At 39.7% G+C, this 15,602-nt stretch overlaps 1 protein-coding gene across 8 annotated transcripts in view; it reads right to left on the reverse strand.

Moving 5' to 3' along the window:
* ANO4 (anoctamin 4) overlaps nt 1-15,602 on the reverse strand; it is a 176,518-nt gene that overhangs the window by 25,024 nt on the left and 135,892 nt on the right. For all 8 annotated transcript variants that reach the window (XR_010027577.1, XM_063154795.1, XM_063154799.1 and 5 more), the window contains 3 exons: nt 9,289-9,371; nt 4,199-4,339; nt 1,996-2,160 (listed from right to left, as the gene is read on the reverse strand). Coding sequence is in view for 7 of the 8 variants with exons in the window: in XM_063154795.1 (XP_063010865.1) it covers nt 1,996-2,160; nt 4,199-4,339; nt 9,289-9,371 (389 nt within the window). In the remaining variant the exon portion in view is untranslated. The remainder of the gene's footprint in view (nt 1-1,995; nt 2,161-4,198; nt 4,340-9,288; nt 9,372-15,602) is intronic.

Here is a 15,602-nt window from a genome sequence, read left to right on the forward strand (position 1 = left end):
TGGTTTTCAAGTCTTCTAGCAGTGAATTCTCTACTGCTACGCACATCTTGGCCTGCTCTGGTTTTATTACTGTATCTTTTCTTGCTCTTCTGGCGCTTTTCTTGAATCACAGTTCACGCAGGATTCTACTACCTAAATTGCTTCTGGGGATTTTTCTTCTCCCAAAAGAAATTTCACAATTGCCCTTCAGTAAACTACATTAATCCATCACGGGAAGCAAGGGATTATGCTCCTAAAACCTTCCTTTGAAAAACTCCTGCAGTTTCATATTTGTGGATCTTTTTCTTCCATGAGCTATACCCAGATCCAGGGTTGTGGTGTTTATTGAATGGTGATGAGTATGAGGCTAGAGAAATCCATCTTTGCAGTGCTCCACTTATTTGATAATTTTAAGAAATAAAACAAAGTTTCTCAAAAGGCACCTTCAAGCAGTCTTCACTATTTAAAAGAAAAATCTCAGAGCTGTTAAACTCTTTGGGAATAAAGAAATTTCATTTGTGCAGCATTTCTTTCTTGCTGCTTCACTGCATATACAATGACTTACACTGAGAGCTTGAAAATGGATGTTGCACTGGCATAGATATATATATATATAGTTTTCAATATTTTTCTTTTATGCTTATTGTGTGCTCTATGTAGAGTAAAGAAAATCCCCCAAATCTAGAGACAAAACCTAATAAAATAAAAATAACATAAAAGAAGAGAGCCCTCAGTACAATCTCAGACAGAAAATCAGTTTCCTCCTTTCTGTCCTTTCTCAGCCTATAGTTCCACCTAAGGGAAAACATAGGAAAAACAACAGTTCTGGATAGACTGTTTTAGTCACTAATCCAGTCTTGCCTTCTTCCTTCTTCAAAGAAGGAAGCAAAGTCCTGCAGCAAACACTCTTGGAATTTCCTGCCATATAAAAAAGGACCTGTCAAAAAGAATTTTTAGATTATGGAAATGCTGGGATATTGCATAGAGAAGAAAGAAGTGTCTAAGCCAGCCTTGGAAATGAGCAGACCTGAAATAACATCTCATCTTTTCCCTAGGAAGTAAATCAGTATATCTCCTGGAGGGAAGCCTAACAAGCTGTTTGCAGAGGATGCTTGCTGTTGAGTAGGCAGAGATACACTCTGGCTCCAGTGCCTGTCTGGTTTGTAGGCTGAACCCTCCTTCCCCTAAAAGGCATTTTTATAATGTCAGTTGACAAAACCTGATAGTGGAAGGCCATACACATCTTGCCAAGAGCAACAAAGAGCAGACACATTGCTATCAGAGCAATACACAGGAGTATCAGCATCTCAGTTGAAGGAGGGAACTCATTTCCCATCTAATCTATGCTCTACTCTCTTACTGGGACTGCTGCCACATAGAAATTCCATTTTTGTCTTTGTCCCAAGTCTGGTTCCAAACCAGCCCACAACAACAGCTGCCAGCCCCACTGCAGTGCACCCAGGCCATGTCTCTGGTGCACGCTGGCAAAGGCCATGGCAGCTCTGGAACAAATCACATCTGCTCAAGCCTTCTGAAGCTTTCAGCTCAAGACAGTTCTGCTTATGGACATTGCGTCTGCATATGCATATCCTCACTGGAAAACTACCATGACAGCTGAAATTAGAATTACTGAAAATAGTGTAAATACGAATTAGCTTTGTCACTATATTAAAAAAAAACATCAAAACACAATTGAAAAGAAGAGTATTAATGAAGTGGACTGAAAACTGCATACATGTAAAAGGGAAAGAAGTGGCAGAGGATAAAGCAAGGGTATGGTAGTCTCCCTAAAATATTTTCAGAATATTCAACCATACTCTGCATAATATTTTGGGTTTGGAATCGCACTTTATATAAATAGTGAATGATGTCCATAAACAATAATTCCATGTCTGTCTCAGCAAGACACTCCACTCCTGCTGAAAAAATAAGTGAAAGCATTTGGTTGTCTGCTGACTGAGATATCTACTGCTCTGGCAGCTTAGGTATAACTTTGGATATGTTAATTTTACTCACCACATTCAGTAGCATGATGATGCAAAAGTTGATGCACACTGCAGTCCCTGTAGTTGCAACCTGAGAGTTATTCCTGATTAAAGCCCACTTAAAGGCAGCAAAAGTGCTGACAGTCACAACACGGTAAATAACAATGCCAAAAACAGCAGCAATCACCACACAGATCTAAGGGAAGAAAAAATCAGAGAGAAGAACCTGAAAACTTCCAGTGCAGCAGGAGTTACTTTGTCCCTGAAACTCTCAAAATTAAAAGAAATGAAAGACTTTAAAAGTGCATTCCTTTCTATTCCAGAGGAAGGTTTCAATGTGATGATTTTTCTTCTTGTTAAGTTCTTTTTATTTCTCATAATGAAAAATACAGTTGAAATAATATTAAAATAATTTTCAGTTTTAAATATTTTCTTGAAAGTGTTCCTCATCCTTAACATTAATGTGGGAAACAGTATTGCCAGCTCTGAGAATTAGAAATTTTCTTTATCTGCACATGATGTACAGAGGCTAGTCTCAAGCTGCTGTTGCAGGTTGATGGTATCATACTTGGGATGGATTTTGCGATCTGATGGACTTCAATCTTCACAAAAATGTCTCCATTTGTAAGCAGTGCCTCAAAAACAGCCCTGCCAAGCCTGCCTAGCTAGCTGTTGCTTCCTACAGTTCTGGAAAGTTTCTATCTAGAGAAGGTAACCAGTTAAATTTCCCTTGTGATTTCTTCTGTGATGAAACTTTGGCAAATGTGACAGAATGAGAAAGCCACAGCTGAGCCAGGCTGCTTAATGACTTAATGTTCCTCATGCAACGGTTGAGCTGCCTTATTTACTACACTGTGAGAGTCATGCTGAGAAATTTTAAGAACTGCCCTAACTTGAAGTTTGGTAAGTGTATATCCCCTGTTAAAGACGTAATTTAAAAAATTATTCTTATCTAAATGGTCAAAAAAGTGTAGATTTTCTAACTTGCTGGAAGCCCATACTATGCTAACAGTAAAAGCAACTTCAGTGAAAATAATTTTTGTCCTGTTTTAAGGGCTGTTATGGGGACAATAATTTGGGGTGCATGCAATTTAAAGCAAGGCTACTCTCTCTGGAACTTTGAGTGAGATCTATCACTAGTCCAAGAAGATTAATGACTGAGTTTGCACAAGGTAAAATACTGCCACCCTTCAAGAAAAAAAAACATGGGGAACATGGGGAAAATACACAAAATATGGGAGTTGTAGTATCAATTCTGAGCAGAGACTGCAGTCCTGAGTACATGTCCTCAAGGGCTGAGTCAGGGTGTCCATCCACCTGACGTACCAGAGCACAGTTCATCTCAATAATGCTCTTGCCTTTCTTGACCTAGATTGTTTTGGGCAATTTTGGAGCCATCAGTCTCTTACTGTCCTCTGCCCTGTTGCTGGGTTAGCTCACCTACCTGGCTCTCCACAGCTCCTGAGGCTGTACACATCTATCATTGTCTTGTCTCCTGGAAAAGCCCCAGTAAATTCCGTGGCAGTCTGTTGATTCCAGACCAGCACTGTGCTTTCAAGAGCAGCGCTACCACTCCTGTTGTCATGTGAATAACAGCCCACATTTGCTTCACTGAAATTAGAGGATGGGGTGCTTCTGCAGAAGTGCATGCAGCTCTCTGTTAGGAGAGATTTTGCTGCTCCTTTTAGTTTTGCATAACTAAAGGGATAAATGCATCATTTTAATCAAGGAACATTGGTTTCTCCATTTCGACTGGACTAGGCATATGAACTCTCCTCATCTCCTCAACACACTGAGAAACTAGGTTGTATTAACATCATTAAGCACTCTAGGCATCCTATTTATGTTCTCTGGGAAGTTTACAAAGAAAAACTGCTTCTCCTATGGTTTCCCCATTGTTCTGCACTGTTTACACAGGCAAGGCTACCAGTGAGCTAATTCAGCCAGCTCAAGTTGGTGCCTGAATGTGATAGTGTCACTGTTCTGGCTTGTGTCACTACATACATGTCACAGGTGCAGCTTTGAAGGAAGGCATTAGCTATCTGTGAGATACAGTGAAGAGTGTACCAGTGTAGGACTTGACAGAGACTCAAGTGATTTGCTATGTAAATTTTCAACATGCACAGAGCTCATTCCACTTTCAAGCAGTCATATCCAATATTTACCTACTCTACTAGCAGAGATAATAATATTTTGTTCTTTTTCAACTGGTAAATAAATAAAAGTTCTCAAACCATAAAAAATATTCCAGATGCAGAAACGATGAGTCTGCTGCATTTATCTGCAAATGCTTGATAAGGCTCTGGCTTCCCAGATATGGGGTTCATTCGTTCTTTCTTGGAGTATTTGGCTTCAAACTGAGGACGTATTTCCTCCTAAAAGAGCAGACAGATAATGTTCACATACAGCCCAGCTAGGAAAAACTCTGTAGGAAAGTTCAAATCTGTTATCAGATCACTGTTCTGGGGAATTACATCTTTGAATTCAGCAGCTGGCACAGCTACTATAAAAGCTGAGCTGGGAAATCAGGTCTCCTTCATGAGAACTAGAATAAATCACTGTACTCATAAAAGTAAGTACTGAAAGTATTTAGTAAAATCCCCAATTAGCTATTCCTCTAAATAATGCTCTTTCAAAACTACGTGGCTGCGAGACAAATCATTTTAAGACTGATACCACAGAATTTTTCAGTCTGACATTATCCTATTGATACTGGAAAATTACAACTAAGAAAAAACAAAAACAACAACAACAACAAAACCCTAAAAACCAAACCTCCTTTTCCAAGCCTAATTGCTGATTGCTAGGCATTTGGTTACACTTCCACTACCAACAAAACTTCTCAGCATTTGAAGAAGGATCCATCTAATGCTGCTTAATTACTTCTTAACTTGGACAATATTATTAGCAGGAACATCTTTCAACAGCAGATGTGTCAAAGGAAAAACCCTCTTGTGAATTGAAATCTGGGGATTACTTGGGGAGAGATTTGGTTACATCTGTTTACAGCACTGCCAGAAGACAGGATCACCCCTGGTGCAGGTGACACCTGCAGTAGTGCCACCCCTCTGCTCTAACATCACCAAGAGCCGCGTGTTCTGTGTCACCTTGTTCCAGTCTGGCATCCAGGACACTGTGAGAGGTGAGATAAAGCACCAGGTTGGGTGGATGGGCTCTCACAAGTGCTGGCAGATATTAGAGCAGTGTTTGTAGTACTCTACTGCATACTGGAGAGCTGTTCTGTGGTACAGCTGGCTACAAGGGAGCAGACAAGAGCCAGCTTACACATTTCTGTCATTTCCAGCCCTTCAACTGCATGTAACTGAACTCTGACTGAAGCTGGAAATGCCCAGACCTTAAATGACTGCACTGAAATAGGTGAATGGTAACTCTTCACACAAGTCTTCAGAATGTAAATAAAGGTGAGATATCTTAAAATTCTACATCCTTTTTTAAAAATTCCCTGAAGAGGAAGGGGGGAAGAAGTCATGTCTTATTCTCCTCCTTCCAAGTTTTGAAGATGCTTTCTTAACACAGTTAATTTCCAAATTCCTGCAGCAATCTGGTAACAAGTTATAAAAAAAATGAAGAGGCATGTATGCCTAGCTGCAATGCCTCTGTGACTAATTATGTCCTTGAGGGAACCAGCCTTACCTCAGCTATACAAAAAGGCTAAGCATGTTTCTGTGGAGGCAGAGTAATACCTTGCTCTTATTCTATTTTGCTCAAGCAGTTCCTGCCATGTCAGGGCTGAAGGAAGCTGACCAGACCCTAGTCTGGCAGAAGGAACAATGTAAGGAGCATTCCTGTGTGCCCAGGGGCATGAAAAAGGACAGAGTGTGATAGCTGTGAAGCAGGGCTCCTGAGAATTTTACCCTGTAGATTGTGCAAGGGCTCTGCCAGCTGGCTTGTCATAGACAAGAAACCTTTACTTCTCTGTACCCCTCTCTGAGCCAAGGTTTGATTATCTTTTACAATCTGTAATGTAGGGAAGTTCTTATCATACCCACATGTCCTAAAATCTCCAGCTGATGCAATAATGCAAATGCTATTTTTAGACATTCTCAAAAAAAAAAACTTGGAAATCTGGCATGACACTTTGTACCTGTTTAATGATATTCAGCAGTGCTTGGGCAAGTAAACAGTACTGTGTCTGGCTGACGTTAATGCTACAAACAAAGTGACACTGAAGAAACAGAAAAATATGCTACAAATAGCAACAGAAGCCAGATTTCACCTGGGAGTGCCAGGAACTGCATGCAGTTGGTTTCTTGTGGCATGCCCACCCAAGATGCCCTTGCTCTCCATGTCTCCCACCTCGCACCTGGCTTGCAAGAGCAGGAAATCCAGATATGTAGGATTAAAAGAGGCAGGAGACTCTCAGCTCAAATCCCCAGACATTGCAGGGATTGCTGTATACCTTTCTTGGATGAGAATCTAAAGTGGTGAGGAATTCACAAGGCTGCATATCTGAATAAGTGCAATTCTCCTTTCCATTGTCTTCATTGTTTCCTTTATTTGTCTCTTCATTTAGAACATGAAGGTGGTAACAAAGAGATAGGAAGCCTTATAAATGCTGCTTTTTCAGTATATTAGTGCTAGGAATTAATAAATTTCCCTTTGTAATAAAACCCTTATTTTTCAATTTGACAATGAAAGTTAAAGCAAGCAAAGGCTAGACACATATTGTTAATAAAATAACAATCTTCATTATCAAAAGCTTGAGATTTAAAATGGTAAATAGAACTCTTTAATCGATGTCTTTGAAATAACTAATAAAAGCCATCAGCTGATTTTTTCTAGTGATAACTGAATGGAAAGCAGAGAGGAAATTTAATTAGCAGTGATTTTATTAGAACGTAGCATGTTAGGAGAAAAATTTTCACATTCTAGAGTCAAAATTCTCATTGGTATCTCACTAACATGTAACTTCCCAATGAAACTCCGCAGGATGAATCTCTTCCAATCTGCATAAAACAGACTGTTCTCCCTCCTTGCCATTTCTCACACATGGAGAATTCCAACTTTGTCATAAGAGAAACCCTATATGTGTGTATTCACATTACACATTATATGGAGTAATGTGAATTGCCTTAGACCATGTATTAGTGCTCTAGAAGAACTATTCTAAATTTCTTTGTGAAATACCTCCTTTTTTCCCCAAGAATTTTCTAATCCTTCAACAAGTAAATTATTGACATAGTCCCATCCTTCCTAGTCCAACCATATTGTCCTCTACAGCCCAGAAAAATAATTTGTAGATTGAAAATTTGAATCTTGATCACTGGTACAAGTATAGCATCTCCAGAAGTAAGGCTCCAAGCAAAGCCTGTGGTTTGCAGGTGAGGACAATGGCAAAGTGAAGAGGTGGGCTTTGAGCCACAGAGCAGGGAAATGATCTCCACATTTTTTCTCCACACTTTCATCTGGAGCACTCGCTTCCAAACTGTGTTTTTCTCAGGGGGAGGGTGCAGTTCCAATGGAGAAGTGCAGCTTTAGATACTCAAGCAGAGGAGGCAGTGCCCATTGGGCTGACCCTGAAGCTGGGACATGCTTAGCTGTCACCACTGCTCCTGACAGAGGTCTTGTTGACACAGCCTGCTGGAAGAACTCTGGTGTGAGAATAAAAGACCAGCTGACATCAACAGGGAGCAAGTATCCTCTGAAAATTACCAACATGCAAATATCATCCTGCAGGCTAAACTGAAATAATCTGCCAGGGGAATATAAATATATCTTATCAAAAAAACCCCAAAACAAGTGTCACTTAAGGACAACCTTATCAGGAAATTCAATATTTGTGAATGAACTGATCAGAGAAGATTCAGGTGGATGGCTTTATAAATCAGCATAATCCCAAATCCAGGTAGTTTAAATGGTGAAAGATGAAGATATATAAGATCCCAAACTACAAACATCTGCAAGACCAGACTTCCTAGGAAAAATATAAAGAAGGCCTCATACTGTACTTACTATTCTATTTTGTTTTTTAAAGGCTCCTTCTCATTCCAGGGACACAGAGGAAGCTATAGTTGGCACTTGCAAATTGCAATTTGGTAAAGCTTTTTCTTAGCTGTCTGCATCAGCAGCAGTGGCTTTTTTTGCAACTAGCCATGAGAAGACATGATCCCTGCAAGCCAATCCTGACCACTACGTGAACTTCAGGCAGGACTGTCTCAATCCCTTTGTGACTTGCCAGCCTTGGCAAGAGCAGCTTGCTAATCTCAGAAGAGTTGAATCAATATTAGAGTGTTTCCTATAAATAAGAAGATAGTCCTGGGGTATCACCCAGAAGTGACTGCATATGTGCACAGATAACAACATTCCTGTTGATATAGAGAAATCAATTTCCAGTTGTGTAAGTCATTTCATGTTACGTTCTTGGGTTATTTTCTTAGTAATTAAGCATTTAAAAGAAAATCCTACCAGCAATTCCACCATTTCATAGCCTCATTGAGCTACTTTGCCTCATACAGACAAAAATCCCGTAACTCAGAAGGCTGATTCTCTGCTGGCAAGATTGATAAAAAAGAAAATCTTCCACCAAAGCAGCAATGTAGAGGTTCAACTGCACTGAGACCACTACAGCAGCCTCTTACCATCACTCCAAGAGCTTCTGTAGAGTAAGGAGAGCAGATTTATAGACACCTATATGTCCAAATCCCACTGGAGTAGCACTTTTTCTTCAACACTCACTGAATCTTGCTTTTCTCCTGCATAATAAAACCTTCTAGTTCTATTTAGACCTAAGTTCTCAGTCCCAAGAGCATGGAGTTTCTTTCTGGTGATCACCAGAGAGGAAAAGATTAAGGCTATTTTCTGAAGTTTAGCGCCTTCCCTAAGGGGATTTCCTGTACCAACAAGAATGAATTAAGTCCTCTCTCTTTCCCTCTCTCTCTCTCTCTCTCTCTCTCTCTCTCTCTCTCTCTCTCTAAGATAACCAGCACCTGAAGGTTCAGAAGCTGGTGCAAGCTTCAAAGCCTTTCCTTCCATCAATACTCTCAGTGACAAACTAAAAGAATAGATAAAAGCTCATTTGCCAAATTTCAGGGTACACTGGACTGTCAATAATTTCCACCTTTCAAAATAAAAATGCATTTATCCCATAGTGCATTTCTTTCCTGAAATCTCTCAAATTAATTTAGATTGACAAAAGTGAGAAAATTTCTTTACATTCCAGAGGAAACATCTGAGGAGAAAAACCTTATTTCTTAGTTTATTAAGATTTAAAGAATGAACTGAAAATAAATGCAAAATAAAACCATACATTTTCAACCATATAATTTTGTATTAAAGGTTAAGGAGTACATGTTTTTATACAAACCTCTTCTTCTTCCCAGTCTATCAAGTCCCAGTCATAAGCAATTACTGCTCGCCTTCTTTTCCAAAACTCCAGAAAAACAGTGGCTAAAGCAAGTAGAGAAAAAGATGCAAAATTGTTTTTAAGTCAAGAAAATGTTAATGACTATCACAGAACTGTTGAATGAAGCTGTTACATTATTTTAATTTCTTTGCATAAATGGGTTCCTTTGAACAGCAAATCATGCTGATGATCAAAACTGCTTTCAAAAAGCATTGCTTTCTAAGGATTAGTTTGCTTGCTTCAAGTATGATTGAGGCTTTAGAGATTTCATTTGGTGCTAAATGAGAATGTTTAATTTCTAACCAACCAAGGGAGTGCTCTCAAAGAATAAAATCATTCCTGTGAGTCATCACTGCTCGATAAAGCAGATTTCTGATGAAGCTAGAGGTTTCTTGGGGCCATTGTACATAATGGAGTAACTTTCTTTCTTTGAAGACCATTTACATGACACAGAAACCAGAACCCAGAGAAAGCACAGTCCAGTGCATTTGAAAATGTGCAGAGTACTGCTGGGGAAATGAGAACTTCTGGTTTGCACCTTTTTAATTCAACCCCTTTATTTTTACAGTATGTGAGTTCGTATGTGCGGTGTGGTGTTTATGTCTGGTATTTAAACATTGTGTACTACAGCCCTTTTTGATGGAGTTCAAGATGGAGTAACAGGTCTGCACATTTCTGCTATAGGAAGATGACTGGGAGTAAAATTTAGAGAAAGCTGGGAGGTTGTATTCACATTCTGAACAGAACTTAGAACAGTACAGAAATTATAGGGTAAAATACATTTGCTGCTGCCTGAATGGAATGTGGGTGGCATGCCCGAAACCCATTCCACCATGACTCCCCATATACACAATCTGCAAATTTAAGCAAATGCTAAGAGGAATGGAATGGAATGCAATGGAATGGAGGGTGGAGCAGAATGGAGACACAGAGGTCAGGCTCTGAAGTAATCCTTGCAGGGAGGGGAACTTGATAGCACTTTGCAGCTTATAAATGGCACAGCACCCCTCAGCCAGGGGAGATAGGAGAAGGTGTCTTGTTGCTGAGCCAGCAACTGTGGTGAAATCGTTGTCCTTGGATGAACTGGGTTCATTAAAGCCTAACTGTAATATTAACACACACCTCCATCCCAAAGTTACCCACCTTCAAGGTACAACCTCCCCTCACTGGGCATGCACTTTATATTTCATTGACTCTATCTTTAAGAGAGAAGTGAGAGAATTTTAACCTATCAATAGCAAAGGTGTGTATCACCAGAGCCACTCAAGCTCCATCTAAATGTAAACAAATAGTATAAAAGTAAGTTAAGAATGGGGAAAAGTTAGAGAAGACTCCATCATAACTTCTGGGATCAGGGGATGGGCTGAACTGTCTCCTCCTCCAAAGGAACATCTATTGGGTAATCATTGCATTCTATAGCCTCTGAATGATCCTCTTGTGCTAGGTTTGATTGATGATTAGAGCTTGTCTGGGTATTGCTTTGAATTAATTTTTGCAGTCAGCTACTGTCACTGTCACTGTCTTTGAATTTTAACCTGTCACAATTTTCCACTCACAGTGTGTATATTAATAAAGAGTGTTGTCCCCTGAACTGTTGGTGTGAGTCCTTCAAGGGCTCTGGCAGTTGTCAGCAGTGGGCAAGACTTGAATTGAAGTGTGAAGACCCGGGAGGGGGTCTCTCTTCTGCTGTTGGTGTGTGTCCCTGAACAAGTCAGTGGAACCATCCTCTAACCCAGTGGGCAGATCAGTGGAGAGTCACCATAACAGGGCACTGACAGAGTGATCAGACATAAAGGTATCAGCTTTCCTGGAGCACTCACAGACCAATTGAATGTAAAGGATTTTTGAGGAAATTCCCACTTTGATATGACAATTGTGCTTTCATTGTATGATGGAAAAAAAAAATCAAGGAAACAGTAATAGCATAATATGCTCATAATCCAAAGATTAAAACTCAGCCTGCTTAAAGTTACAGCAGTGTTAAACATTTATTTTGTGTAAAGGATGTAGAAACTACCTAAAGTTAACACAAATCAATGGGTAGGCTTCTCCCACTGTGGAGAGGAAGCCTGCCCTTTATTGCTCACTGAGAAGCAGCAGATTGATACCCAGAGAACATAAACCTCTTTGTTCATGAGCTAGCTACAGTATCAGCTGTAACAGTGTCACAATCATCTGGCAATATAATTCACATCCAGTCATAAAAGTGTCTCCTTAACGGGCTGTTTGCCCTACTGCAGCATATTGATAAAAATGGGACCTGATACTAAGTACTGGCATCAGTTTGGTAAAAGTTAATTTTTAGACAGGGAGAATTATGTTTTATTGTACCAGCTAGTGCAGTGAAAGTGTGCTTAGGAAATAAACAGTACAAGCAGACAAGGTAAGGTATCAAAAGCATGTTTAAGGAAGCAGATATTTGGTTTGAGGGCATTTTCATATATCAGGTAATTATTGTTCTGCAAGCTGGAATTATGTTACACCTAGTCACAAGCACTTTGATTTTAGTCTAATAGAGAGTCATAAGCCTATAAATGTTTGTACTAGTTGCAGTATGATTGGTTGTGATCAGCAAAACCAGTAAGTGCTAATGAGGCTCTGCTGCTACTGCACCACAAACATGGTTCATTCCTTAATTTTTTTCCTGGCAGAACTGCTTCTCTCCTATCAGCTCATATTGAATTATTTTGTTCAGGCTAAACAAGTAGTCCTGCACTGTTTGGAAACCTAGGAGGAAGAAGCCTGATTGATTTCTGCCACTTTGTTCCCATTCCAGGAAGCTGCTGGTAGCAGAACTCCAGTAGGTGTTTGAGTTCCAGCCCTGAATGTCTCAGATACACCTTTGTTGAACAATACTTCTTTTCTTTCTTGTTTTTCCCACACCTGGAGTGAGGAATTTATGCATATTGTGTTTAGCACATTTAGCACCTGTCAGAGTAAGTATGTGAAGTTCCTGAAGCTTCTTTAGAAAGTTATTTTCTAATTGTTAAGTAGCAAATACGATGTTCTGTACAGTGCTGTTTTAGCTTTCACTGTGTTACACTTTTCTCCCTCTATTCAGGTCAGTATGCAGCTTTCCCTTGCTAGATACTTTAAAATGTGCTATAAATAACTATCTTTGATTGATTTACTGTGCTACTGAGGTCTTCTAAAAGAACTGCATTTTCAAATTTCTCTGTTTATTCTCTAATTGTAATTTTAACTACAAATACCCTAAATAAACTTCAGCATCCTTTTCCGACTTTGACATTCAATAGGATGCAGTTGTATTTTCCCATTTGGGTAAACCAGATCCTGAGTTTTCTCAATAATTCCTGCTCGGAATTTTGCATTTCTTATTGGCCTTAGCTCCCAGATCTTCTACTAGCTTTTCCTCTACTACATTTGTCCTGCTTCAGAACTCAACCTTGCAGCTGGCTCCTCAATATCCACTTGTACAAGCAGCTGTCTTAACATCATTTCCTCAGATGCTTTTGTAACAAGTTGTGATCTTACCTCGTAATGCAAATGGCCTCTTGTAGGAAATAGCTTTACCCTGATTTTCTCTCAGAAATCCTCTCTCTATTGTATTTCAGAGCACCATTTAATACATCCATCCTGACTCCTAGAATATATTCTATATACCAGGAGTCCTGCTGAAGAACACCCTTAATTCTGTCTCCTTGGAGAGCAGATTAATGTCAACGTTTTATGCTAGAGGCAAGATTTGTAGGAAAGTAATATCTTTTATTAGACTAACAGATACATACAGAAAAATTGTTTTATGTTGGCTTTTCTTATTGCTTGAAAAAAGTGTTAAATTCTTCATGCCAGTCCTCTTTTTCCCCTCCCAATTTTGCCTTTCAGTGAGTGTTCTAAAGCTGTTTCCTTTATCAAAGGAAACATGCTACACAGGAAAAAAATTTAAAAAGCATTTTTCTTCCATCCCTTAGCTCCCCAAAGATGGGTACAGAGAGAGAAACTACCACCAGCCTACTCTGCCTTCAGCATGGATTTAGAAATGATAAATTGCTGAACTTTCCTTTTGAACAGTTACAGAATTTTGCTCTAGAGTTTCTGGAAACATCCAGGCAGTAACAGCTTTGCAGTAGGTTTCCCCAGTACCTCAATTGGAAAATCAAAATCTACAATTCCATCTGGCTTTACTGAAACATGCTGGAGTCAACTGAGTGTCAAATTTACCTAAATTTTGTTAAGGAGAATTACTTTTCCCTTCACTTTAAATGTCAATATTTTTTTTAATTAATACCTTTCTCTCAATTTCTGTCTTTGGTAAGAATCTAACTTCAGCAGTAAAAAGAGAGGAACTTTTCCTAGATATGGGAGCTGCTTTATCATCAAGCCAAACACTTCTCAAGGCATACATAAAGAACAAAGTGGAAGTGTTTCTCCCTTGTACAAAAACACAAAACATGATATTGCTTCCCTATTTTTGAAAGCTTTGGACATCTGGAAAATGTCATCAAGAAAAAATTGTTCTCCAGCTTCTGAGATGATCACATCTCAGTGAGCATCAATGGCAATCTGTTCACCAATGAAAAGATTTTAAAAAAGTTAGTGATTACAGGGACTCACTTTTTCCCTATAAACCACAAAGATTTATAGCTCCAATCTGTTTGAAAGAGTATTTCCTTTCAACAGAAGCTTCAATACAGAAAAAACTTATACAAACTAATAATGAATTCCTTAACTGCACTGAAGGGAGGCTTTTTGTCTTTTGATAAATCAGTTAAAAATGAAAGTTTCCTCAAGTCATATGGCTGTCAGGTATACTTTAGCAAGTATCATGCTTTTTAAAAATTTATTTTATCAATTACTTTTACTTCTTTGCCAACACCAGGCAGAAATTAAATAAATGAGGTGAAGGGTCAATGCATTTTTTAAAGAGAAGTGTACTTCTATTCCAGTATCCCCTGGTACACTTAACAATTCCAAACTTTCTTTGATGGGTCTCACTAGTGCCAAAATGAAGCATTATAAAAGATGGGTCCCTGAGCTTCAGAGCCTTACAGTCAGGCTCATTGCTGCTCCACAAATCAAGAACCCCCTGCTAGCATTTGTCATGGTAATTCCTCTCTGCAGCCTGGCCACAGATGTTTGCTCATCACTTGGAGATGAATTTTATTTATATTTAAAATGGGAGCAGACAACTTAATTCATCAACTAAAGATGTCTTTAGAGCAAAAGGATGAAAGCATCATACAGATCACCTCTTCATGGATAGACCAATGGCCACAGCTGGTTTTGAAACCCCCAAGCAAATGGGTAGGCTTCTCTGTCAACATGGGAGCTTACTAATGGATCTAAAGATGGTGAAGAAAATACTTTACATAATAAAACAGCATATAAACTCTGGCTAAAGTGGTAACACAGTTCTAGCTGCCTTTTCTTTTTACTTTCATTCTCTTTTTATGAAAACACTGCCATAATTATTTAATATGTCAGTGTCTGTCAAACTGGATCATCTGGAAGGCTGAACTTTTCACAGCCAATATTTTCTGAGCTTGCCAGTTGTTTCATGCTGACAGAAAAAACATTTCCACAATCAAACTGCTATCATTGATTCTTCTCTTCCTCTATGATTTACTGCCATGATGGCAATGCCTGCAGCTGCCAGTAGTCCTACTGCAGACTGAAAACCCATTTAACACAGGCAGTAAGCCAGCTCCTAAATACAGGAGCAGAAAATCCCTGGGAAGTGTGATTTCCCTTATTCTAACGTTTCTTTAACCCTGTCTGCATGGAAAATACCTCCACAATCTCACTGTTTCTCTGCAAACTCTTCTTTAAGGAAGCATGTTTTGTGTGGAGCCAGAGGATTGCCCCACTCCCCAAGCCATTCCCTACAGTCACAGCTCCTGCTGGTGCTGCCCTCCCTCCCTCTTGGCAGCCAGCTCCCAAGCACGGTGTGAGCCACCACAAGTGCGGGGGAAAGCTCTCAGCCCAGCTGCTCTGCTCTGCTGGAGTCTCCTCTCCAGCAGCCACATCACCCGGGGGCAGCTTCTATTGCATTTTTTTCTTATCTCACTGCGGACTTTGGTGCTGTAGATGCACGGGTGGGCAGTGCATCGCTCAGTCCTGGCAGGCTGGTGTGGAGATTCCTGGGTCTGGGATTGGGGCTGGGAGTCTGACAGTGATGCTGAAGAAGGGGGAGGAAGGAGAGGCTAACTAGAGAGAGATGTGGTTCCTGTTGACTGGAGAGAGGAAAGAGAGAAGAGAGGGCCTACAGCATTTTGTAGGTAGGCATGTTCAGCCTCCTCAGACTTCTAAAAGGC

Source organism: Melospiza melodia, chromosome 4 (genome assembly GCF_035770615.1).
Source record: "Melospiza melodia melodia isolate bMelMel2 chromosome 4, bMelMel2.pri, whole genome shotgun sequence".
Classification (NCBI taxonomy): Eukaryota; Metazoa; Chordata; class Aves; order Passeriformes; family Passerellidae; genus Melospiza; species Melospiza melodia.